Source organism: Oryzias latipes, chromosome 21, assembly GCF_053564925.1.
Source record: "Oryzias latipes strain Hd-rR chromosome 21, Olatipes_Hd-rR_3.1".
NCBI lineage: Eukaryota > Metazoa > Chordata > Actinopteri > Beloniformes > Adrianichthyidae > Oryzias > Oryzias latipes.
In genome coordinates this window covers 5,061,793-5,089,654 of record NC_136257.1, presented here as the reverse complement: position 1 = coordinate 5,089,654, position 27,862 = coordinate 5,061,793, and the positions used below count along the sequence as shown (strand labels likewise).

The window sequence follows — 27,862 nt, the reverse complement described above, 5'->3', positions numbered from 1 at the left end:
AGGTTTTTTTTGGTTTATAAAAATTTGAATGGATTTGGGCCTTCAATTTTGTCGTATTTACTTTGTGTGTGATCCTCTTTAGTGTATGACCCTCCCAGAGTCCTCAGGTCCTCAGGTGAAGGTCTGCTGGTGATCCCAAAAGTCCAAACAAAGACCCAAGGCGATGCCACGTTTCAGCACCGTGGGCCTCACCTGTGGAACTTCCTGACCAACTGCCTCAGATCGACCACACCAGACAAGACGTAGACTGTGCCAAGGGGCGCCTGAAACAATCCAGTGAGGTTTAAGGTGCTGGCAGCACGGAAAGCATACATGAAGCGCCACAACCAAGTGGCTGGAATAATATACAGAAACGTGTGTGCAGAATATGAACTGGAAACCCCAAAGTCAAAATTGGAAACACCTCTGATGGTGGTAGAGATTGAGAGCATAAAGATCGTGTGGGCGAACCAACCAGACATTGTAGTGGTAGATAAAGAACAGAGGAAAGCCGTTGTGGTGGATGTGGCAGTACCAAGAAATGGCGACATCAGGAAAAACGAACACGAGAAACTGGAGAAAGAGGAACTCGGGGAAGAACTGGAGAAAGCTTGGAAGGTGACAGTGGTTCCCATGGTATTCGGAGCACTTGGGGCAGTAACCCCTGAACTGGAGGAATAGACCTTGGGCGAAGCACCACCTCTGGAGGGTGGAGAGTTTCATTAAAATAGTATACTTTTATCTAACACACACATTGCAAGTTACTAATGACATAAAATGCCTAATCTGTTTACTTTTATTGTACAAAAGGTTGTGTTTTTTTCTAAAAATGTGATTGTGGTCTGCTTGTCAAAGTGTCTGATCGGCATATGCAAGTGGTGGTACCCACTTGTGCTGTTGGCAGCAGCACAACAATCACAGGCTCATTTCTACCTGTATGTGGGTCGGGGTATAAATGGCTGATCTGCAGTCCTCTAGAGTCAGTGGTGGCTTTCCTCTCAGAGCTCTGTGGTGCAGAGAAAACCCCTCTCATCCTTCCGTCTGTAGCTGCCTCAGCATTTCCTTCGTAAAGGTGAGTGAGCTTACTCTGCTTCGTTGTGATTGTCAGATAACAAAGTGCAGCTGCAGTGCTGCGTGGCCTCATAACCAGAGATATGAAGGTATCTTGAAGTCCTCAAGAGCACACTGTTCAGATGGAACGTGATTGCTCTACAAATGTCTGCTGGAGTTGTAACCACAAAGAGGGCATGCTCCGATCAACACACAGGGCGTGTTTTAGAAGCAATCTGCACATTTAAGCAGTTTAAATAATAACAGAATTTGAACCAAAAAGTACTTGAAGGACTGCCTTGAATGTATTGTTTGGGTTTGAGCTCTTGTGCTACTTAGGGTGTATTCAGACAAGTTTCCCACGATAAATCTGAAACAAATTTTCATCTGAATGCACCCAAGCGGATCCTGGTGAGCGTTTGGAATGACTGTGTGCCCTGGGACAGACTGGCGACCTGTCCAAGGTGTAGCCCGACTTCGCCACAACAGTAGCCGGGACAGGCTCCGGCAACCAGTGACCCTGAAAGGGATAAACCGGATTTAGAAAAAAAGGATGGAAGCGTGGTGTTATGGTAGTAAAGTGGCATATAATCAGTCTATTGTTGTTATCTTTTCCATTTTCATGACTGGGCTTTTAAGATTACATTTTCTTTGTATTTTGTTCAATAAATTTCTCCCAAAAGTCCAACTTAAACTCCAGAGTGACTTATGTGATTTATTTCTTCTTTCTTATGAATTTTTTTGGCTGCTGCGACTTCTATTCCAGAAGGACCAATATTTAAAAGAGTTGCTTTAAAAATGCCAAGTATTTTGGAGTTTGCAGCATCAATAGATTTACTATTGTATAGATATGATACAAGTAATAATGACAAGGTTTAGAAAATCCTCATTAGTACTAGCCTAATGGTTTACTTTACTTTTTATATTTTGGTTAATGATCACTGTATTTAACTAAGCAAATGTAATTTAAGTGACGTTTTTGTTTTGTTTTATTTTCTGTCTTTTTAATCAATGCATTTCATCATTTCTGTGATGAGTTTGATAGATATGTTTACATTTTTTATTGCTTTGAGTACAATGCTTGAAATCAATAAATCAAAAAGTATATATATTTTTTAACTTAATCATTAAAAACTATTCACTTTTAGTTTTACTAGTTTGGCCTTCTCAGCCAAAGGGATGAGAAGGTCCTCAATGTCTCATGTGGTCTTGATGAAGTTTCTGGTTACAAATGTGTTACACTCTAACCAACAACCTCATCACTACTGTAGCACTGATTACAGCTTTCGGAAAACTACCAACGTTGCATAAAGCCAGAGGAGGACATTTCCTGTTCAGACTTTACAAAATACGACCAAAAAGTGGATGAATTCACAACAAATTCAGAGTTAGCCAAAAATTATGTTACTTATCAATGTCTCATTGAAAACTTGTCTTAAAAAAGAAAACCAGACCATTTAATAAACAAACACATTGGAGTTTGAAAACAGTCTCAGAAATCTAAAAAAGCCACTTGCATTGTCACACAGCTGGTTGGATAATCATTGCAAGTGTGGAAAACTTCCAGAATTGGGGACAAAATAGAAGAGAAATTTGTAAGTTTCTTGTGTGCCATCAAATTCTAACATGACCACAGAGAAAGACCCAATAGCGCAAACAGATCCAATCATGAAAAAAAGAATATATTAACTCAGAAAACAAAGAAAATGAAAGTTTTTGGTTAAACCTAAACTCCAAAATAACCTCACATTTTAAAACATTCATGTTGTGTTGTTGCACTTCCTGTTTATGTTTATGTTCAATCTTGTATTAACTCAAATAAGGGTTAACAGTTTTTAGTTAGAGTCTTAACTGAATGAAAACGAAAACTTTAATGGAAAGTTTCATGAGGCATAAAAACGGGAAACTTTCACTTTGCTGCAGCCCTTCAAACACTTTGTTCTCAGAAGCACATTTTGAGTTTCTGTACAATTCATGTTTGTGGTTTATGCGTTTTGTTTTTGCTGCACATTCAAGTCTCTGCATCCGTTTTCACACATTAGGTTGCCACTGTTGTCTTGCGAAATTTTCCATCCTTGACTTACCCCCTCCCCCATCAAAAACGGACCTGTTCAAAAAGAAATGTTGAAAAAGAATGAACCAGATTTGGTAGTCAAGATGCTCTAAATGGGAATGCCATCAAACAGCAATACAACAGGATCTGAGGAGCTCTGACTTGTCAAAGAGGCAGTAATAGAAAGGAGAGATGTACTCCTGTTGCTGTAATAGAAAAATAGGAAACATAGACTTTACAGGATGTGGGGTTTGTTCAGAATGTGCGTAAAAATCATTGCATACAATCAAGTCCTCATTTCTGCAAGTTCTTAACCCCATAATCATTTGTATCATATTTGATACACACATTTCTAGAACTCTTATCTCAAAACTTGCCTTAACCATTGCGCTATCTTAGATGACCCCACCCTTCCATTGACGTGTTCTCCCTACCATGACAAAGGTGGATAAAGGTGGAAAGATTTCATGTAATCCATGGACACCAGTGAAGATCACAAATCATTGAAGAAAAAAGGTTCAGAGGACTGTCTAGTGGGTCTAGATGACCCAACTCCCAATGTTAAAGTGCCTAGGATGGCACAAGGGTTAAAAACCCATTGTATTTTACTTTGTCCATGTTTGGCAGTTGAAGGACTTTTCCTGCTCACTTAAAGTTGGAGGTTCCATGAAATCACAAAAACGCTTTTGGCGGGAAAAGTTTTGCTAATTTTCTAAACTTTACAGTAAGAGTAACTTATCTATTGTTATTCATTTGAATGGATTCTTGTTGCACTGGAAGAATGCTAAATTTGTTGATAATTAAGTCTTTCTAATACAGTTACACCCTGTTGAAATCGTGCTGATTCAACCCTTTTCAACAAGAAATCCAGTACGCACAAATGCATGACAGGCATCAAAATCACAATGAAACAACAAAAGTTAATGACAGTTATAGTGAGAAGTCCAGTCTAAACAGACGTGTTTTCATCTTGAATTTCCCTGATATCTGGGGCGAGGGAATTCCAAAAGTGCTCCCCCCGGTACTGAGGTGGGAAAGAGGAACAAACTGAGGGAGGATGCCGATCAGAAAGAGCAATCAGCAAGCTACTGATAAATGGGTGTTATGGAGCGGGTTGAGCTGTTGGAGCTTATTTGGGGGGGGGGCTGAAGCAAAGACAGTTGTAATGTTACACGTCGAACCCAAAGAAATACACAGCTGTACTATATCAAAGTTCTTCATGACTGTGCTCTCAAAATTCATCCAAAATCATCCAACAAAATGTGGTTAAATCTGGATTTCACAAATCAGTGTGATATCGTGGGATGGAGGCTACACATCAGTCCAACAAGTTACATTGTTCTCGTCACTACTAATAATGCAAACTCCACCACTGTCTCGCAAACAGAAGCAACAATTGGTGAAAGAAGCAAAAACAGTTTAAATTTCATTAAATACTTTTTCTTTATTGTGACTTGACATTGGCAAACATAATCACTGTCCCAGGCACTTCAATACACTAAGGGTAATTAACTGACGGTTGATCAACCTGAACCTGGTGAGACTGACAAGGAAAACAGAACATGACAAAAGAAAACAAAGAAACACGACAAAAATCCAAGTGCAGGATTCTCACCAGTCCACATGTGGAGGATTTACAACCATCTTTCCATTGAAAGTTGATCCTGCTCATCCAAAGATGTCTGCAGGATCTTACTGGAACAGTTGCACTTGATCTCTGATTTACAATCACATAGTAACTATAGGACGTTGTTGATTGGACTTTGATTGACATTGAGCGATATTGAACAAATCATTTATATTTTCATCCAATTATTGATGTCCCAAAATACCTACTTTTTGGGTTTCTCATTTTGTTTTGTTTTTATAACATTTGATTTTGTTTTTTAAAATTTATTTTTTTCCTGCTTATTAGGCTTGGTTTTCTAAAATATATTTCTAAAAATGTGTATATATATATATATATATGTAAATTTTGTTGTTGCTTTTTTATTTGTTGTTATGGTCTTTCAAAAATTGTTTGCGTCAAGTCTCATGTTGATGTGATTTCCACTTCAGGGCCACCGTAATTATGTATTTTAGTTATGCATTTTGACTATTTAAATTTAACTTAACCTGTTTTATATAGGTATAAAAAGTGAATGTTTGATGGTGAAACGTGAACATGAAAGTAAAATAACAAAGAAAGTCTTCTTGTGAAATGAAATGGTTTTTTTATGGAGTAAATGGAGTATTGTTGTTCAATTTTGATGAGCTGCAAAACCTGAGGTCAAATCTTCAAGAACCACAAGTTTGTCAACTCACACTGTTCCTTGCAACTTAAACGTATTCATCGCCAATATAACATGCATTTGTGTTTTTTGTTTTTCAGCCATGAACTTAAGTTTGACGATATCAAAACTCCTAGTTTTTCTGTGGACGACATGGACGCGTGCAGAGATCCCACAGAGTGAGCTTAACCACATTTATTTATCTTTATCAATCAGATTTATGATGAGTTTACATAGAGTGCGTATTTATCAAGGAGTATAAATGTCCTCTTGTGCACAAATTAATAATAATAATAATAATAATGGATTGGATTTATCTGCGCTTTTCAAGACACCCAAAGCGTTTACATTGTGTCCATTATTCATTCACTCCTCATTCATACTTGGTGATGGTAAGCTACGGTTGTAGCCACAGCTGCCCTGGGGCAGACTGACAGAGGCGTGGCTGCCAGTTCGCGCCTACGGCCCCTCTGACCATCACCGGGATCATACATGCACATTCACACACCAGTGGAGCCACGCTGGAGGCAAGGAGGGTGAAGTGTCTTGTGGGAGCGGGAATCGAACCGCCAACCCTTTGATCATTGGACGACCCGCTCAACTGCCTGAGCCACTGTCACAAATTAAGAACTGCATGGGTCGTTTTAGGCCAGTATATAACTTTCTAACCACGTTTAAATCATTTCTAAACGATTAAGATAAAAACTTGATCAAAATAACTGCAGAACATAGACTTAATAAAAAGAATTACTCCTCCATGCCATTATTTTAAAATGTTCAATTATTTAGATGTCTTAACAAACCAGTAAAATGAAAGTTTTACTTTTAACATTGACATAGACAAGCTATTAGTTTTGACTTTCTGGCTTCAGCTGCTTTTAAAACTACTACGGATTGGAGATCAGAATATGAGAGTGTTCAGTTTCTGACAGTTTGAGCGTAAACAGACTTCGGATTAAAGTGACCGGAGGTCCATAATGAGTCATTCCAGGTTTGGTTCAGCGGTTCGTCGTTCATTCATCCTGTGTGCGTTACAGATAACTGCACCAACTACAAGCTGCAGTTTGAGCGGGTTTTCTCTGTTCCTGGAGATGTGGCCATGCTGAACAGCACCCTGGTGTCTCCGAACGTGTTCGACTACACAACTGTGCCGTACAACATCACATGGTACAACTTGAAAACAGGAGAAGAGATGAGCAACCTGACCTACAAAGTCTTAGTTCTGAAGGAGACCTTGTGGTTTCTTAACGTAACACTGGAGGACGACGGGGAATATGTGACCATCCTGAGGTAAGAGTGCCGAGTCTAACACGTAACCTGCAGCCTCTCAGACAAGGTTGGCAGGGGAAAATGGATTTTATTTTCAAAGACCAGCTTTGTGCCGCTATTCTGAGTAAAATTGCTGTAGTTATTGTAAAACTGCTTGATTGTTCCATGCTTATATTACTGATTTAAAATTTGGGGAACCATGTAAAACATACTTAAGTTGAAATGTTATTTTGCACAAAGATGCCATAAGAATGATATACTTACAGAGATCCATCTAATCTATTATTCAGTTCATTAAAAAATGTTAACATTTCAAGATGTAGTTGATGAAAATATTTTAAATTTCATGTACAAAGCACTTCAGAATTGTCTGCCACACAGTATGAAGAGAAAATGTAAGCACTCATAGTTTAGAAGGATGTGAGATTTTCTCATTGCCAAACCTCAGAAGAAAAACAAACTAAGGAGGTCAGAATATGGAACAGTCTAAAACAATCAATTAAAGAAACCAAATTACAAATCACTTATTATTTTGAATAGAATGTTTTTAAGTGAACCACAAGCAGACCTATACACTATATTACAAATATGCATATGTTTAGTTAAAGTCCTTTGTTGTTAATAATTACTTTACTCCTTTATTTGCGTTCTTCTCCGTGTATAAAAGGGGCAGCAAAATAAGTTTTGCTTTTCCCTTTCACCCTTTCACTTCCTTAGTAAAATAACTTATGTAAGATCATTGGTTTTTTGTTGCTTTGTGGAAATGAAAATAAATACAGGAAACTAAAAATTATTTTCATGCTCAGAACTCCTTCTCGGTGCTACATGCAGTCCGCTAAGCTGGTGGTGGAAAAGCGTGTTTCTGGAGAATGTGGAAAGCCGCTGAAAGCTGAGCAGGAGCTTGATGCTGGAGTGGCGGGCACACTGAACTGTCCCCTCATGGATTATATTAAAAAACTGAAAGGCTACAACATTTCTTCTACAATCACATGGTTCAAGGTCAGTAAACCCCCAAAAAAATCCAACTTTTTTGTGTACTTTATCTCTCATTTAGTCACCTTTTTGTTTGCCCTTAAAATGGCATCATGGTCTGTCAATCAATAAACGTTCAGCCAGAAAAAAACATATTTTGGTAGCTAAAATCTGACAAATAATAAAAAGATTTATCCAACCAAAAGAGACAACGATAGTGTATTTTTTTAGCCCTGCAAACATGATAACTAACATCTGAAAGTTAAAAACGGTATTCAAATGTATTTATTAGTGTTCATTTCAACCACAGTGATGAAGCAAAACTTATTTTCTTACTTGACAACTGGATCTGGTAAAAATCTGTTTTCCCCTAGTTAATTTCTTAATTTAATTAGTTAATTTATTTGAGATTATTCATATTCAGAAATAATATCCATGCAATACTGATTAATCACATTGTTAGACTATTATCTGTCTTAATAACTGTCTTGTACTCAAAAGTGAACATCCTTAAAAATGTTTGGGTATAAACGAAGCCATACGTCTAATCATATTTAGAATAAACCAAATCATGTCAATGTAAGTAATAGAGGACAATAATATTTAAAGAAAATAAAACAAATTGTTGATCTTTTTCGACTGTAGGACTGTGACCGCATATCTGATGAAACAGAGAAGTACAAATACAGGGGCAGGACCAAACTGAACATTGATGAGGTGGATTCCAACCACAGTGGCCTTTACACCTGCACCCTCAGGTTCACTCTGGGTGGCGTTGTTGGATCCGTGTCGGAGACCATTCATGCAACAGTCAAAGGTTTGTACATTTTAATGAAACAGGTAAAAAATGCTTTCAGTGGGTTTTAGTCTTTCAAGATAATATGATAATATATTACCTTTGGCACACTAAAGAACACCTTTTTAATCCATTTTAGTTCTTTTCCTGAGTTATTTTCATAGCTGGAAGTAAAACGGCTCAATCTCTGGTTTTTAGAGGAATACTGAGAAATGCATGAACGGATCAAAATGCAGCTTTTGGGTTTCTTTATGTGAGTAATGAACATTATAATACACAAAAATGTTTTTGCACAGTAAAGGCCCTTTGAAAACAGCAAAGAATGCACAGATTGGAAAAGCAAAGCTTCTAGGGTTCCCAAAAACATGTCAAAAAAAATATTTTAATACCTGATTTGTTTCACACAGATAAGCCCCTGTTAGATTTGTTTGAAAACAAATCTTTGCTAGTCCTGGTAGGACAGGTGAGCTGCAAAAAGATTAAAATCTTCAACATAGAGACACAAAAAGTTACAATAATGTTTGAGTGTGGTACTTTCACTGCTACCCTGCAAAAACTGAATCTTAAGACTCTTGTTTAAAAACAATGTCTTTAAAAATGATCTTATCAAGAAAGTTTTTCAAAGTTTTCAATAGCAAAATAATTGTACAGCATGTTTTCGTGACTCGAATTTCTTTATTAAAATAAGAACTCTTTTGGTAAGACTTTGTTTTGCTTATTTGAAGGAAAATTTTGACTAATCTGTAGGGGGGGGGCTGTTTGTGCTGTGTGCAAAAAAACTGAACATAAAAAGGAAAAATTGCATCAGCAGTACATGTATTCAAGGATCTTTAAAATGTCCAAACATTCAAACCAAAGCAGGTAACGTAAATGTTTTAAAACGTTTCTTTTAAATGTGCAAATACTGAATGCACATTTGATATTTATTGGATCTTTATTCATCTAAATGTTGTGTTTATTGTTGTCTTACCCAAACCAGATGAGGAGTATTCTGTTCCTCATATAATTGAACCAGCCAATGAAACCATCAAAGCACAGAAGGGTGAGAAGTCACGTTGACTGTATGACTTTTTGATTCCGACTACCTTTTTGTCTCTTTGTCCTCTCTGATAAAATAATATTGAAAAAATAGCTCCAGACTTTGGAGATTGTCTTCGGAGTAAATGAAAGTTCTCATTTCAGATTGCACTTTTTTATGGAAACATTGGTTTTCTTCATGACATTTTTCAAATATCGACTTTTAGGGTCTCTGCTTTGGCTGTTTGATGTTGAGTCTGAGGGATTTTCTATTTATTTACAGTTTGCCATTTTTTCATTCAGGGTCCAGTTTCACCAAGAAGTGCCTGGCGTTTGTGCCTAAAACCGGACAATCGGTAGATCCTATTTGGTATGTCCGAGACTTCAAAGCCAGCAACAAAACTTCAGAACGGATCTATGTGTCAGAGAAAAGGTCGGCGCATTCCTCCTGCCTTTTAACTTTTCTGTTTACCTGTTTTGATAAACTAACTGTTTGAGGGGTAGTTCCAGGAGGTGTGATGCCCCTGCAGGGTTGTTGGTTGAAAGGCTGCTGATTTTCTCGGAACTGAGGGAAGACGATTTCAACCTCAACTACACGTGTCTGGTGCAGAGCTCCAGAGTCCAACCCCCGGCGTATTTTACTTTGATTCCAGCCGGTACGTGGGACATTTTGTTCTTGTTTACTTGCTTCTTGTGTTTGTGGAGTCACATTTTCTGACACTATCGCCGGGGATGACTTGGGCTCAGAATGGCAGATCATTGCAAATATGAATATTTAGGGTCTAGAGAAGTGGTCCCCAACCTTTTTGTCACCGCGGACCGGTACAACGCAAGACACGTTTACCGTGGAGCAGGGGTGGAATTTTCTCTTTAGTAATAATAATAACAATTAAAGCTACAAGTAGCATTTAGCGGGCCCGAGCACGTGCGACCGCATGGCACGAGCGACCGCCCCGTGAGCAACGCCCTGCTCGAGCCATTCTCGTCGTTTTTTCTTGTCCATTCTGGAGCTCCAAGCTATTGTTAATACGACAGCAGCCTGGGGGGGGGGGGGGGGGGGGGGGGCTGTAATCTGTTGCCTTAAGGGACAAAGACTTTTGCATATAGCATGAAAAAAATTCACGCAATGATGATTATTGCTATCACTGTCCCTAAGGATGAGAACAATAGAACTCATTCAATTTCCACTACAATGTCTAGATGAGTGTCAGCTATGTCTGATAACTTGGCCAATTAGCTGGACCGGGATCTTGCAAAGTGCAGGTGGTTAACGTCCAGTGTGATGAGTCTGTGGACGGCAACAGTACAGCATAGCTTTTGGTTTCCACAAGAGAAGAACTCCTGACACATCTGCCCTAACAGACAACTACAAGAGGAGTTGAAATGTATAACACGGTGAAGGAGTTTTTGTGCAGAAAAAGGTACAATTAGAAAAGCTGGTAGCAGTGACTGCAGATGGGACTCCTGCTATGATCAATAGACAAACAGGTTTCATCACTCACTGTAAAGCTGACCCAGACTTTCCAAAATGTCTGCATTACTGCTGCGTCATTCACCAGCAGGCCTTATGTGCAGAAGTGATTGGCTCTGGACATATAATGACTCTTATTCTGAAAATCGTAAACAACCTCAGCTGCAAAGCAAAACAGCACAGGATTTTTAAGGTGCTATTGGAGGAGATGTCTGTTGAATATGGTGAATATGAACATTGTGAATCTGAACTTGCATTCTTGACTGACATTACTGGAAAACTAAACCACTTGATCTGCGAGCTGCAAGACAATGGCAAAACTATTTTTTTTTGACCAGCCTGCCTGAGCCAGTGTTTTTCTTGTGGGGATCTTTTCTGCCAGGGCTTGTCAGCTTGGTCAGTGGATGTTGCTGCAGTTGTCTACCTTGCTGGGACAGCTGGAGTTAAACACAGCAGCTCACGGCTCTGAAGTGGACCCCGTTGCTGTCCCAGTCTGGATGGGCACTGTGGCGATGTTCCAATGGCCAGGCTGGCTCCTGGTATAAAGAGATTCCCAAATACCATTTCCTAACCGCAGAGCCAAGGATGTGTTTACATGTTTAGGTCAAAAATGTGATGGACAGCTTCATGTTGTCTAAACATGCCACCCTGTTATTAATCCAGTTGATATGGTTCTCCATCTGTGTCTAGGTGATAGAAAAGCATTTTTTTTTATATTTAGAGCTCTAAGCAAACAAACAGTTGCCTATATAAAAGAGCTTTTACAATTGTGCACTTTTAGCAGGTCTCTGAGTTCATGTGACCAATGTATGGTGGATTTTCACAGACCTTGTTTAAAACTGAAGGTGAGAGAGACTTAGAGAAATGGCTTCATTGTTCTGGAGTTCTTTGTTTCATCCACAGAAGAGTAGAATTGGTGATTGATTTTGAAAAGCTGCTGAAAAAAGTATCTTTTTCAAATTGCAATTTCTAACTTGGGTTTTACATTTTGTGTTCCATTTTTTGTGCTTTAATTGGGAAGCATTTGTTATTTGTTTGGTGTTTTTAAGGTTCTGCAAATATACACATCATTTTTTAGAGACATTTGTTATCAGTTGTGTTTGTTGATTTGTAGTTTAATTTCATTGGATGTATAGATGTCGTGTGGGGGGGAGGCTCGAGAGCAGGTAGGACCCAGGCGCAGAGACGGGAGGCAAACGGGTTCAGGGCAAGTGGGTTTATTTAACTAACAAAAAGCGCTGCAGAGCAGGATGACAAAACTAAAAACAAAAACTTACTGTGGCATGGCAAGGGACATGGACGCCAGACAAGAAGACGTGATCAACATGAGCAGAAGTTAATGGACCAGCACAGGAGGAAGGCAGAGACAAGACAGCCACTCATCCTCCCCGCTTACAGCACTTGCTGTTGGCGGGAGATGAGTCAGACCCAGGCCACTCATCCTCCCCGCTGACAGCACATGCTGTTGGTGCTGTGACCTCTGACCCTACAGTCACCACAATGCAAACGCACACCCTCCACGGCAGTGTTTAACCGGAGAAAAGCTCCTCTTTCCTGCCAAGGAGATACAGACAGGGCAGACAAGACACAGGTGAACACGATTAGGGCAGATGGGGACCAAAGGAAGTAAAACTCAAGAAACATGACAAGACAGGAAACCTTTCAAAATAAAACAGGAAACAGAACCAAACAAGACAGAACAAGAACTAAAGCGAAAAAAAAGACAACAAACTGAAACCATGACAATAGAAAGGAAAAGAAGTTCAAACATTGATTATAAAAAAGGATATAAGAGATAAAAAAAAAGAAAAAGGAAAAGAAAAAAGATAAAATATTGATTTAATTGCATTTTGAATGAATAAAAAACAATGATTAATAGAATTAGAATCAGAATCAGAATCAGGAATCAGAAAAAGTTTTATTGCCAGGTTCAGTAGAGCGCACTTTACAAAACGAGGAATTTGACTTGGTGTATAGTGCAATTAAGAATAAGTTAAAAATTAAGTTAACAACAACAACACACTATATACAGTAGAGTAAGGTGAATTAAAGTGGGAGCACAGATGGGCTGGGATGGTGGGGCCTGTAAGTGGCACCGACAGTCCTTTGGTGGGCGGGGGGTGGAGGGGGGATCACCTGGGGGAGTTGGGGTTCTGTTCAGCAGGCTGGCTGCAGTGGGGAAGAAGCTGTTCTTGTGGCGCGAGGTCCTGGTCCTGATGGACCGGAGCCTCTTGCCAGAAGGGAGGGGCCGAAAGAGATTATGTCCTGGATGAGAGGGGTTGGCTACAATCCTGGCTGCCCGCCTCCAGGTCCTGGAGATGTGCAGCTCCTGGAGAAACGGGAGGTGGCAGCCGATCACCTTCTCTGCTGAGTGGATGACGCGTTGCAGCTTGGCCTTGTCTCTGGCCGTGGCCGCAGCGAACCAGACTGTGATGGAGGACGTGAGGGTGGATTCGATGATGGCGGTGTAAAAGTCTACCAGCATCTTTTCAGGGAGGTGAAACTTCTTCAGCTGCCTCAGGAAGTACATCCTCTGCTGGACCTTCTTAGTGATGGAGCTGATGTTCTGCTCCCACTTGAGGTCCTGGCTGATGATGGTTCCCAGGAAGCAGAAGGACTCCACAGAGGTCACCGGGGAGTCACAGAGGATGACAGGGGGGAGGGGGGCTGGGGCCTTCCTGAAGTCCACTGTCATCTCCACTGTCTTCAGAGCATTAAGCTCCAGGTTGTTAGCGCTGCACTATGACACCAGCCTGGCTATTTAACTCCTGTAGGCCGACTCATCTCCGTCAGAGATGAGGCCGATGAGTGTGGTGTCGTCAGCAAACTTCAGGAGTTTGACAGACAGGTGACCAGCTGTGCAGCTGTTTGTGTACAGGGAGAGTAACAGGGGTGAAAGGACACAGCCCTGGGGGGATCCGGTGCTTGTGGTCCGAGTATCTGAGACGAGCTTCCCCAGCCTCACATACTGCTGTCTGTCCGTCAGGAAGTCTGTGATCCACCTGCAGGTGGAGTCAGGCACATTCATCTTGGAGAGTTTTTAATACTAAAGATGTATGAAAGACATACCGAAAAAATATGTCTTTCAGTGTTTAACTGGCTGTCTTTGGATTATGCATGCCTGAGTAATGGCCATTCTTACTTCTCATCTCTCTGTTCACTGCTTGCTAATTTACATAGCAGGGGTCCCAGCAGGAGGGGGCGGGGTTGTAACACGACTCCTTCAGCAGAGCGAGGCTGAGAGAGGCTTTGACATGTAAGATGTTAGATGTTAGAATGCCAGATGTTAGAATGACCAGTTCATTTTATATCTATGAAAATATTCAGGTAGCTATGGGACATGTTTAGCTATAGGTCTGTGAAAATTGGTGTCAATTGTTGAAACATAAGTTACCATAAAAAAATGTTTGTTTGGAGTCTAGACAGATTTAACACAGGTTTTTGGATGAAAAAGGATTTTTTATAAATCATCTGTTACACTTTTAAGTCTGAAAAAAATATGGAAGGCAGCAAACACAGATCCCTACCGTTTTTAATTTTTTTGTGCTGATATTTGAAAGATAAGTTATGCAAAAAAATAGGTGTTTGCAGTTTTGCCTAAAAAGACGTTTTCGGACCTTTTTGGATGAAATGTTGTCTAAAAGTTCACCTGTAACTTCAATCATTCTGAATTTTTTTAGGAAGCAGTAGCACATAAATGCCTATGAAAGTTGAATTCTTGGTGCTGATAACCTAAACAGAATTTATGCTAAAAATCTTTGTTCAGTCCAAAATTTCATTAAAAAAATCAAGTGATGAAGTTTCTCGTAGACCCTATAGTGTTACATATCAAAGCTGGAGGTTATTAAAGGCATCTAATTCTGAAATCTCAGCTTCCTGAGACAAACGGCTGATTTATAATAAATTTCTATTATTTGGGTGCACATAATCGACCACTTCCTGTTACGCAGGCACCGTCAGGTGTACACCCATGAAACTTTACATGATGAGAGAAGACCCTTCTGAGTATCTCCAGTTTTAATTTCATGCACATCGGACAAAGCAAAGAGAAAATACAGGGCAGAATGTGCCCCATGCAATAACTAGGTGGCGCTATAGAGCTCGTCCAAGATTGTCATATCCATGGGTTCAGAATAGAAGCTTCATCATATCCATTGAATTTCAGTGAGATTGGACAAGGAATGTGCACGTGAGAGCAACTTTTGTGTGCATAGCGAGATGCCCAACTTTGCCGCTCTGTCACGACCACACCCCCGCATTGAAAGTTATGGTTTTTTGTCAGAGTAAACTTCAATGGCTTTTCAACAGGTGGACGTCATTTTCAGGTGTGTCGGCTCATCCTACTCGGAGTAGTGATGCTCCAAGTAAAACATGTCATTTCCTCTTGCCAGCAGGTGGCACTACACTTTTTCCAGATTTTTTCACTGCAGATGTGTTCAGAGTCAGACTACAATCATGCACATCAATTTTGGATCAGATTGGATTATGCATGGCTGAGTAATGGCCATTTTTCTTTTCATGGCGCGTTTTCGAAACGACCTCCAATTTTGACGCGCCGCCATGGTCACAAACATCCATAAAAACTTAAAAGCTTTGCAATTTAACATCGGACATGTGTCTAGTTTACAAAACCAAAGTTTGGAGTCATTACTCTCAAATCTCTAGGAGGAGTTCGTTCTAGAGCGAGGCCTGCAAATGTCCAAAATGAAGCAAAAATGACATATTGACCTCAATATATCAGACTTCCTGTGCGAGTGACAGGTGGGTCCTTTCAGACTTTTTTGTAAGTCTCCATCTGAAGAACATGCCCTGTAAAAATCAAGCTTGTACGTTAAAGCGTATGCGGGGCGTCGGGACAAAAGTCACTGTAGGTGGCGCTATCGAGCCGTTTTTGTGCGCCCATGCCAATCTCCTATAAAATACGAAATTTTTCGCGACTCCTGATGTGTGTGCCAAATTTGGTGAGTTTTGGGGTATGTTAAAGGCCTCAAAAAGGCGACTCTTCCGGTAGAATAATAATAATAATTAAAGCTACAAGTAGCATTTAGCGGGCCCGAGCACGTGCGACCGCCTGGCATGAGCGACCGCCCCGTGAGCAAAGCCCTGCTCGAGCCATTCTCGTCGTTCTTTCTTGTCCATTCTGGAGCTCCAAGCTAATGTTAATATGAAAGCAGCCTGTGGGGGGTGGGGGGGGACTGTAATCTGTTGCCTTAAGGGACAAAGACTTTTGCATATAGCATGAACGAATGAGTGAATCAGCAACGCCCTGCTCGAGCCGTTTTGTGTCGTTCTTCCTTCTGCATTCTGGAGCTGCAAGCTACATTTAACATGACAGCAGCCTGTCGGCGGAAGGTGGGGGTGGGGGGGGACTGTAATCTGTTTCGTTTAAGGACTGATATTTTTTCATATATTGTGAAAAAAAAATTCAAACAAAGCTTTGTTTAGTCCTGCTCATTTTCTCATCCAGAAGGCCTTTTCAGATTAAAAAGTTGTCAATCAAGCAATGATGATAATCACTAACACTGTACCTAAAGATGTGAAAAATAGAAGTGATCTAATTTCCACTACAATGTCTATACAAGTGTCAGCTATGTTTGATAACTTGGCCGATCAGGTGGACCGGGATCTTGCAAAGCGCATGTGTTTTTGCATCCAGTTTGAAGATTCTCTAGACAGCAACAGTGCAGCGCAGCTGTGTGTTTGTTTGTTTTTTTGTTTTTCTTTACATCAAGAGAAGAACTCTTGACAGAACTGCCCTTACAAACAAATATAGGAGGAGTTGAAATGTATAACACGGTAAAGAAGTTTTTGTGCAGAAAAAGATACCATTAGAAAAGCTGGTAGCAGTGACTTCAGACGGGACTCCTGCTATGATCAATAGACAAACAGGTTTCATCACTCACTGTAAAGCTGACCCAGACTTTCCAAAATGTCTGCATTACTGCTGCTTCATTCACCAGTAGGCCTTAAGTGTAAAAGTGATTGGCTCTGGACACTAAGTTGGAGATATGTAGGAGGCATCTCATTCTGAAATCTCAGCCTCGTGATACAAACGGCTGATTTTTTATGAATTTTTAATTATCCAACTGCAACGCAATCAACCACTTCCTGTTTGGCGGTGGCTTGCGCAGGCACCGTCAGGTGTACACCCATGAAACTTTAAACGATGAGAGAACACCCTTGTTAGTATCTTCTGTTATAATTTTATGAACATCGGACAAAGCACAGAAAAAATACAGGAATGTGCCCCATGCAATATTTAGGTGGCGCTATAGAGCTCGTCCAAAGTTGGCATATCCATGGGTTCAGAATGGAAGCTTTATCATATCCATTGAATTTCAGTGTGCACGTGAGAGCAACTTTTGTACATGGCAAGACGCCCAACTTCGCCGCTCTGTCACGACCACACCCCCGCTTTGAAAGTTATGGTTTTTTATCAGAGTAAACTTCAATGGTTTTTCAACAGGTGGACGTCATTTTGAGGTGTGTTTGCTCATCCTACTTGGAGCAGTGATGCTCCAAGTAAAACATGTAATTTCCTGTTGACAGCAGGTGGCGCTACACTTTTCCTGGATTCTTTCACTGAAGATGTGTTCAGAGTCAGACTGCAATCATGAACATCAATTTTAGATCATATTAGATTATGTATGGCTGAGTAATGGCCATTTTTCTTTTCATGGCGTGTTTTCGAAACGACCTCCAATTCTGACGTGCCGCCACGGTCACAAACAACCGTAAAAACTTAAAAGCTTCGCAATTTAACATCGAACATGTGTTTAGTTTACAAAACCAAAGTTTGGAGTCTTATTCATAAATCTCTAGGAGGAGTTCGTTCTAGAAGGAGGCCTGCAAATGACCAAAATGAAGCAAAAATGACATATTGACACCAATATAGCAGACTTCCTGTGCAACTGACAGCTTGGTCCCAAGGGACTTTTTTGTAGGTTTTCATCTGATGAACATATCCTGTAAATATCAAGCTTGTATGTTAAAGAACATGGCGGGGTTCGCTAAAACAAACATGGTAGGTGGTGCTATTGAGCCGTTTTTGTGCACTTATGCAAGTGCTGTATATATAAGTTGGAGATATGTAAGAGGCCTCTCATTCTGAAATCTCAGCCTAAAGAGACAAACGGCTGATTTTTTATGAATTTCTAATTATCTGACTGACATGCCATCAACGACTTCATGTTTGGCGGTGGCTTGCGCAGGCACCGTCAGGTGTACACCCATGAAACTTAAAACGATGAGAGAAAACCCTTCTGAGTATCTCCTGTTGTAATTTTATGAACATCGGACAAAGCACAGAGAAAATACAGGGCAGAATGTGCCCCATGCAATAACTAGGTGGCGCTATAGAGCTCGTCCAAAGTTTTCATATCCATGGGTTCAGAATGGAAGCTTTATCATATCCATTGAATTTCAGTGAGATCGGACAAGGAATGTGCACGTGAGAGCAACTTTTGTACATGGCGAGACGCCCAACTTTGCCGCTCTGTCACGACCACACCCCCGCATTGAAAGTTATGGTTTTTTGTCAGATTAAACTTCAATGGTTTTTCAACAGGTGGACGTCATTTTGAGGTGTGTTTGCTCATCCTACTTGGAGCAGTGATGCTCCAAGTCAAACATGTCATTTCCTTTTGCCAGCAGGTGGCGCTACACTTTTTCCGGATTCTTTCACTGCAGACGTGTTCAGAGTCAGACTGCAATTATGAACATCAATTTTGGATCAGATTGGATTATGCATGGCTGAGTAATGGCCATTTTTCTTTTCATGGCGTGTTTTCGAAATGACATCCATTTTCGACCCGCCGCCACGGTTACAAACAACCGTAAAAACTTAAAAGCTTCGCAATTTAACATCGGACATGTGTTTAGTTTACAAAACCAAAGTTTAGAGTAATTATTCACAAAGCTCTAGGAGGAGTTCGTTCTAGAACGAGGCCTGCGAATGACCAAAATACACCAAAAATGACATATTGACACCAATATAGCAGACTTCCTGTGCAACTGACAGCTTGGTCCCAAGAGACTTTTTTGTAGGTTTTCATCTGATGAACATGTCCTGTAAAAATCAAGCTTGTATGTTAAAGAACATGGCGGGGCTCTCAAAAACAAACATGGTAGGTGGCGCTATTGAGCCGTTTTTGTTCACCCATACAAGTGCTGTATATCTAAGTTGGAGATATGTAAGAGGCATCTCATTCTGAAATCTCAGCCTTGTGATACAAACGGCTGATTTTTTATGAATTTTTAATTATCTGACTGCAACGCCATCAACCACTTCCTGTTTGGTGGTGGCTTGCGCAGGCACCGTCAGGTGTACACCCATGAAACTTTAGACGATGAGAGAAGACCCTTATGAGTATCTCCTGTTGTAATTTTATGATTGTCGGACAAAACACAGAGAAAACATAGGTCAGAATGTGACATAAAATGTATTTGTCAATATCTAGGTGGCGCTATGGAGCTCGTCCAAGATTGTCATATCCATTGGTTCAGAATGGAAGCCTCATCACCTCCATTGAATTTCAGTGAGATTGGACAAGGAATGTGCACGTGAGAGCAACTTTTGTGTGCATGGCGAGACGCCCAACTTCGCCGCTCTGTCACGACCACACCCCCGCATTGAAAGTTATGGCTTTTTATCAGAGCAAACTTCAATGGCTTTTCAACAGGTGGACATCATTTTGAGGTGTGTCGGCTCATCCTACTTGGAGCAGTGATGCTCCAAGTAAAACATGTCATTTCATGTTGCCAGCAGGTGGCGCTACACATGTTCTGGATTTTTCCACCTCTGATGTGTTCAGAGTTGGACTACAATCATGCATATCAATTTTGGATCAGATTGGATTTTGCATGGCTGAGTAATGGCCATTTTTCTTTTCATGGCGTGTTTTCAAAATGACCTCCATTTTCGACGCGCCGCCACGGTCACAAACAACCGTAAAAACTTAAAAGCTTCGCAATTTAACATCGGACATGTGTTTAGTTTACAAAACCAAAGTTTGGAGTCATTACTCCAAAATCTCTAGGAGGAGTTCGTTCTAGAGCGAGGCCTGCAAATGTCCAAAATGAAGCAAAAATGACATATTGACCTCAATATATCAGACTTCCTGTGCGAGTGACGGGTGGGTCCTTTCAGACTTTTTTGTAGGTCTCCATCTGAAGAACATGCCCTGTAAAAATCAAGCTTGTACGTTAAAGCGTATGCGGGGCGTCGGGACAAAAGTCACTGTAGGTGGCGCTATCGAGCCGTTTTTCTGCGCCCATGCCAATCTCCTATAAAATACAAAATTTTTCGCGACTCCTGATGTGTGTGCCAAATTTGGTGAGTTTTGGGGTATGTTAAAGGCCTCAAAAAGGCGACTCTTCCGGTAGAATAATAATAATAATAATAATAATAATAAACATTCGAATTACAATAGGGTCCTTGCACTCCGTGCTCGGGCCCTAATAATAATAAACATTCGAATTACAATAGGGTCCTTGCACTCCGTGCTCGGGCCCTAATAAACCTAACAGATACAATAGGGTCCTTGCACTCCGTGCTCGGGCCCTAATAAACCTAACAGATACAATAGGGTCCTTGCACTCCGTGCTCGGGCCCTAATAATAATAAACCTAACAGATACAATAGGGTCCTTGCACTCCGTGCTCGGGCCCTAATAATAATAATGAACGTAAATCCACTATGTAATCATGTGCAAATTTATTAGCGGTGTCCTCGTAACGTCACACCAACAACAGAACATCACATGAGCAACATAGTTTTTACCGCGACACACTCTGGTTGCTATGGTAAGTGTGACGGATGTAACAGAGAGAATCCGGTCACTTTTCAAAATAAAAAAAAATTTTTCAAAAAAAAAAAAAAAAAAACACAATAAAATCGAAATTATTTTTTCTTTCTGTGCGTCCGGGTGCCAAAATTTCCCGCGGCCCGGTGCAAAGTGTCCCGCGGCACGTTACCGGACTGCGGCCCGGTGGTTGGGGACCACTGGTCTAGAGGATGGCCCATACCCCAAACTGGTTCCCCCTTCACTTGTAGTGGTTTTGTGAAGTTTCAGACTGTTTTCTGTTACAAGGTCAACAAATTAATAAATAATCTATTAAATTTATTTATGTAACTTTATATTTTTGGCTGAACTGAGATTGACATTCAGTCACTTTACTCGGTACCACTTGCTAGTACCGGGTTGGAACTGCCGAAGGTTCAACTAAGCTAAACCAATCTGACCGTTGTCCTCTGACCTGTGGCATCAACAAGACATTTCTGCCCACAGAACTGCCGCTCACTGGATATTTTCTCTTCTTCAGACCATTCTCTGTAAACCCCAGAGATGGTTGTGGGTGAAAATCCCAGTAGATCAGCAGTTTCTGAAATACTCAGACCAGCCTGTGTGGAACCAACAACCATGTCAAAGTCACATCAATCACCATTCTTCCCCGTTCTGATGCTCGGTTTGAGCTGCAACAGATCGTCTTGATCATGTCTCCATGCCTAAATGCACTGATTTGCTGCCACATGATTGGCTGATTTGAAATTTGCATTAATGAGCAGTTGGACAGGTGTGCCTAAGTATCAGGTGAGTTCATCATCTGTATATCCCACATTTATTTCTCAAGCCTGAGACATATTGAATGCAAATGAATGCATATCTGCTTCAGCAGGACTTCAGCTCAAACTGAGCACAAGTTTCGTTAATCAAGCAGATTTGTGGGTTCACATAATATCATAAGGATTAAAAAACAAGTTTTGTTTTTTGGTTAAAAAATAACAACCTTGTTATAATGCATTTGATCACAGCACAAATCATTTTGGTATAAAATCCTACCCCAAAAACCCTGAAAAATAAAAGTAGAACTTAAATTTAGGTAACTGTGTTTAGTGCTCGTACCACAACTGAAGTTGATACCTTAAAAATAGAGACAACATGAACAAACAGAGAGCAAATGTTTGCAAACTCATGACAGAACCTCTTTAACTCTGGGCTGAAATGCCTTAATTTTGCCTTAATGCCCTACATTCCCTTCTACATTATTGAACTTCCATTTAAGGCATTGCTGCATGTAAGTGATGCTGTTAAAAGTTTTGCAGAAACATTATTGTAAATATTGTAAATAATGACTGATAAATACATAAATATCGTACCATACCAGATGGTATGCTCCGGGTTTTTTTTCTTTGATTCTTTGGGACAGCTGTGACATGTTGCAGAGGTTATGCTGCTGCAGAAAAGGCCCTAATCATTACTCCACTGCCACTATGCTTCACCATAGGTGTCACAGTCGTTGCATCTGCTCCAGAAAAGTCTAACAAATCCAAGCGAGACATGATCAAAGGCAATAGAGACAACAACAAAAAAGCCATCAGGTTGTTTTGACTTTTAGAATTTAGTAAAAAAATTAGAAACCGACAAATTTCTGAAAATGAAATTAGAGGTTTTAGCTTTCAGGAGTAATCAATTTAAGGCTGCAAACCTACGATTTTGCTTTGTTTTCAGTTTTCAAAAAGGTTTTTCCCCCCACCATTGCTGTATTACTTCATTCACATTTTGAGAGTTTTATTCAAATTCTACCTGAATTATTTCTTACAAACTTACAATTGACTTTCTTTTTTCATTTTTTTCTCTACAGAACCAGACGTAATCTTTCCAGTTGGATGTGTTTTTGGGAGTCTGATACTTTTGTTCATCATATGTGTCACGATCTACTACACTTTTAAGATCAGCATTGTCCTGTGGTTCAGAGAAACTTTCAGCATCTTTTACACAGATAAAGGTAAACCTTTGTAGCAGCAAGCTGTAAATAAATCCACACGTTCACACAACAATTCAGCGCTACATCTTTAGTATATACCACCTCAAACACTTGTGTGTTTAGGAATCTCTCGATCTTCCTCAAAAATGACCGCGTGTCACAACTGCAACCTAGCGGAAGAAGAAAAAACATTGGAAACCACCGTTGTGGTCACCTTTGGTGTTTGGTGAGATGTCATCAAGCCTCACTGTACCAACTGTTGGACAAAAGTTTGTAGCGTCACATCATCAGGAAGTTTAATTAAAACAAAAAGTAAAAAACAAAAGAAAATCCAGAGAAAGTCCAGATGTGAAACTCAAGGACAACAAATAGAAAACAAGGACATTTTAAATTTTGAATATTAAAGAGTAAAAGTTTCAAGAAAGTAATAAATAGTTGCACAAGAATTCTTAAAGAGAATTTTATAACACTTGATTAAAGACCTACTCCAGTAAAAATGATGTTTTTGGTGTTTTTAACATGTTCTTGTGGCATTCCTCTGATGCTGGAGGACACATATAAAGAAAATAAAAAAATGTAAATTGCATTTCTGAGTATTTATTCAAATCACTGTGAATCTGAAGAGGATGAACAAATGCTGTTGGAAAACGGTTGTAGATGCATCCACTTGCAGACGACGAAATCTGTGTGCATCTTTGTTTTCCATCTGGATCAAAACTGTACGGCTGGATGGCTCCAATATCGCCCGCCACTTTTGTTTCACTGGTAATGTTAGGTTGGGGGTGTGAGGGGCTAGTGGGAGAGAGTGTTAAAAAAAGAAGAAGAATATGATGGGGAATGAGGGCAGGCTTGCTCCGCACCAACAGTCCTTTGCTGTTTTAAAGAGCAGGCTGGATGGATCAAAAATAACAGACAACAGATTAGTGGATGACAGTTTCTTGAGAGCTTGGAGCTGGGCAGAGAGACAGGCAGGCAGAATAAAACAACTGTTTCTGGCGCCAAATCTTCCAAATGGCTGAGCTGGAGTCAGCAAGGGGACAATCTGGCACAGAGTGGAGGAACTGGGCTTTATACTGTTGTCCTGATGAGGGAAGTGACTTCCGCTGAGAAGGTAGTGGCGCAAGAGATACACACACACAGACAGAGGCAGGGATCCCAACGCATCCACAACTCAGAGGTGAAGTTCTTATGAACTACTGCCCCTCTGCAGAAACGATGTCCTAGAAAACACAGGCTTTTTGACTCGGGCTAAAAATGGCAGAATTGTAATAAAAAAATACCACTGGCAACACTGGAAATATATCAGAGATCAGGTGGAAGTGAGTCTTCAACTATTTTTTGTTATTTTTATTTTTTTTATTAACTTTTATGTATGGTGCTTGGTTTGGAAGCACAACGTTACACGGGGTTTTAGGAAAACTTTCAGCCAACATTAAAGAAACCTGAACAAAATCAAAAAATTATAAAAGAAAAATACATAAAACCACTGATAGCCTGTTTTCCCTCTTGGATGAAACTGCTGTTTCAGGTCTCGTCTCTGTCTGAACGCATGACTACCTGCACAATGCTTACTAAACTCTTGTGTTCTGCAGATTTGGATGGAAAGCTGTATGATGCCTATGTGGCGTATCCACAGCCACAGGCTGCTGGGTTCAGTGAGGAAATTGAGAAGTTCGCTCTACACACACTGCCTCAAGTGTTGGAGGATTCTTGGGGCTACAAAGTCTTCATTGAAGGTCGTGATGGGCTGCTTGGCCAGTGTAAGGACCCAACAGGATAATCTGCCTGTAGGAGCTTCAACTGACAGAACCTTAGCTCTGCCTGCTTTTTTCAACCGTTAAAAGTAGCCAGACGGGCTCACTAAAACTTGTTGAATATGTGGCATTTTTTATTCTTTAAGCTCATTAATAACTTTTTGCAAGTAAACTGTCTCTTCTGTGTTTGCTCCCTCAGCCATGGTGGACTCTGTGGAGGAGAACATCCAAGCCAGTCGCTGCTTCCTCCTGCTCTACTCCGCCTCCACCTTCATCTGCAAACAAGAAACCAACGGCACCTGCAGCAACCGCATCTGCAAAAGCAGAGACACAGTGAACAAGACCTCAAGCCAGGCCTGTGGGGACACAAGTGATAAAGTGTGCACAGACACCACGCAGCACTTTGAATGTGTGGCTGCGATGCACAGAGCACTGCTGGAAGGGTCCCTGAAGGTAACGCTGCAGAGTTTCACAGCACATGGAATGTTTGTTAAAAGGCAATAGATATGACGGTTAGGACTTTTGAAAGCAACTCAAAGCCTTATGTGGATTTTAAACAGGTGAAAACATAAAAAAGAAAAATAAACAACTTTTTTTTGGCAATTCCTTCTTACCCAAAAGCTCCGTTGTCAGTGGATTCCCGAACGTTGATGTTTTAATGCTAATGTAAAAACACTCCACAAATACTTATAATGAACACATTTTTACTCAGCTATATTTGCTTTCTAAACTATATTTTTGAGTTTGTCTATGAGAACAAATACAATTTTCAAGAAACTGCTGGTTGTTCTAAGAGTCAGTGCCTCCCATGCATGTAAAGTAAAAAAAGATGGGAAGGTGAAGCAGGATCATCATACAGTAAAAAAGCCTTAAATTCCACTGAGAGCTGATCTACTCTACTTTCTGTGTCCCTGACGTCTTTTGTTGGTTGCATTCCAAATTTAAAGTTAGTTTTTCCAACTTTTGATGATTTTGTAAAGACATGCAGCTAAAAGCGTTTGGTATTTCAGGGTAATTCACTTTTGTGTTAAATTTCTCTCTGCTTATAATATATAAATATAATTAATATGTATCATTTTATTACATTTTTCCTACCTTTTCATAGCCATTTTCTAAAAATGTAACCAATTATAACTTATTAATATAAAATATATATATAAATATATATATTTTTGGTTACATTTTTCCTTATTTTCACTTATACTGAAGCAGACAGAATTTTAACTAAATGAATCACACTAAAATAAATATATTATGATTTAAAATTGACCAAATTTGAACATTTCTACTCTAAGAAGCTCCTGTCTGCCATTTTTGTACACATTTTCACAAGATTTGGTTCTCATTTTAAATTAGTTGCTGTTGTATGTCAATCAACAGCTTGATATTTGAAAGGTGAACTTCACTCGTTTATACGTAGCACATGCTATCAAAATCTCTCAACTTTTATCATAGTCAGACACAGAAAGACTGTAAAAAATACCTGTAATGCACAAAATGTTGAATCCTGTCAAATATGATCTAAAAAGGCTTCAAAATACTGAACCCTTCAAATTAAGATTGGTATTCTCTTTTAAGAGGAAATAACATGTTTTTAAAACTTGTAATTGAAAGAAAAATCTGTTTTCCAGGTGGTTCTGGTTGAATTAGAGGAGATCTCCTCCGACCAGCTTGCTCTCCTCCCAAAGTCAGTGCAGCACCTGAGGAAGAAGCAGGGAGCTGTGTGTTTGTGGAAGACTGTGACGAAGAGCACAAGACGGAGGACGTGTTTGAGGACAGAGGAAGATGAAGAACGAGGGAGCAAGGACTCTCATTTGTCAGCATCTCTCTGCCCCTCCTCCAGGTTTTGGAAGGAAATGAGGTATCACATGCCAGTCAAGGGCAGGAGGCGGGAATCCAGGGAAAACTGCTCTGTTGGTGGAGGTCATGGAGACGTCCGGCACCCAAACCCCACGATTCTTAATGTTTATAACACCAAAACCAATTAACCAAGGAGCAAACAAAAAATAACGTGCTGACGTGAGACATTTGCAGATAACAGACAAACTGCATCTAAAAGGTGCCGCAAAAATAATACTTCCAAAGCTCTGCAAAGGCAAATTTACTGGAAATGTGTGTGTGGTTTTTGAATTTTGTCAATTTTTTTATTTATGATTATTCTTTTGATTTATAGCTAATTTATTGCATTCTTCTTCTGGGGGTTTTTCGCAGCCCTGATTCTCAATATGACAAAATAATTTGATTGGAGTCGTTGATAATTCATCTTTAAAGGAGCAACCTCAATAAGCACTGAGATCGATCTCTCTCTCTCTCTCTCTCTCTCTCTCTGCAAAAGGATTCAAAATGTTTCTTGCCTTCTTTTTAAATTGTAGTGGTAAAAAATGCCACATCAAATCCATTTTCATATTAAATTTAGTATGTATATGTTCTGAATTAGGAGTTTGTTTCTTTAAATTTACTGCTGCTATAATTTAAGCGAAAACAAATGAAAATATTATATCAAAAATCCAAATCTGTGAAAACATCAACTTATTTACTTATTTAAACAAATTTCAAGTGTGAAGGCTCAGCTTCCATCAGGCAGTGCTATTAGGTTCAATCTATTTTGTACTGAGGTCAGAACATTTCTGGACTTTTGACAATACAATACTTTTTAGTATATTTTTTCACAAATTGTTTTATGTTTGATCACTAAATAACGTTTTCTGTGTTGAATTGTGTGCCTTCGTGTGTGCATGCATCCTCTGGACCTGCATCCATGGTTTGTTCTTTTTGCAGAGCCAGGTTTCACTTTTTGTCAGAGCTGTGCAGTTGACCTCATTTACCTTTTAGTGGTTATTGTTTTCATTCCTCTTCAAAACCTGTGTAACCTCTTGAACATTAACCAGCTTCATTGAAATAAAGTGATGATACCTGGAGTGCAAACATTATTTAAGCATCATTTGAAGATGTTGAAGAGAGTATTTATACACTCCGCCTCCACTTTGTGCTTAACCACATGAGTCTTGACCAAGGACACTTGAAAGACCTGGGCGGGCAAGGCGGGAAATGAACCTGCGATCTTCCAGTTAGACGTCGACCGCTCTACCTCTGCACCAGATTCAAATCTAAAACAATCATAGAATTATGTTTTTGTCTGACCAGCTCCTAGAAAAACCTCTGCACAAATCGTCCCAAACAGTTTAGCTATAATGTAGATGTTTTATTAATTTTTTTATGCACAGTCAAACACCTGCTAACCACAGAGACAAAGATGCGTAACCATGAATAGGCCAGCACCTTTAGGACTGAAACCCACACAGGTTAATGGGGACATGTTCAAGGTGACATGACTCAGTGTTGGAGGCTCTACAGCAAAAGGAAGCAGCAGTGTTGACCAGAGACGGCTGCTTCAAATGTATTCCTTCCTGCAGCAAAGAAATAAAAATGTCCTGTTCGTGTTTCCTCATAGTTAGGATGAGCTGA

General features: G+C 40.0%; 1 protein-coding gene across 1 annotated transcript; it reads left to right on the top strand.

Annotated features, from left to right (window-relative positions):
• Positions 1-416: 416 nt before the first annotated feature.
• On the top strand, positions 417-27,322 carry LOC105356773 (interleukin-1 receptor type 1-like). The gene is made up of 12 exons (XM_020713330.3): positions 417-1,051; positions 5,454-5,531; positions 6,390-6,642; positions 7,428-7,620; positions 8,239-8,410; positions 9,369-9,431; positions 9,710-9,839; positions 9,911-10,062; positions 22,521-22,664; positions 24,236-24,403; positions 24,597-24,850; positions 26,029-27,322. Exons 2-12 carry the CDS (start codon positions 5,456-5,458, stop codon positions 26,383-26,385), a joined length of 1,962 nt encoding a protein of 653 aa, XP_020568989.1. The 5' UTR covers positions 417-1,051; positions 5,454-5,455; the 3' UTR covers positions 26,386-27,322.
• Positions 27,323-27,862: the final 540 nt, after the last annotated feature.

Bases quoted from the DNA above. Each gene is read 5' to 3' on its own strand.
- LOC105356773 (XM_020713330.3), top strand. From the start codon at position 5,456: ATGAACTTAAGTTTGACGATATCAAAACTCCTAGTTTTTCTGTGGACG. The intron at 5,532-6,389 runs GTGAGCTTAACC...TGTGCGTTACAG, and splicing joins GCGTGCAGAGATCCCACAGA to ATAACTGCACCAACTACAAG. The intron at 9,840-9,910 runs GTCGGCGCATTC...TTTGAGGGGTAG, and splicing joins ATCTATGTGTCAGAGAAAAG to TTCCAGGAGGTGTGATGCCC.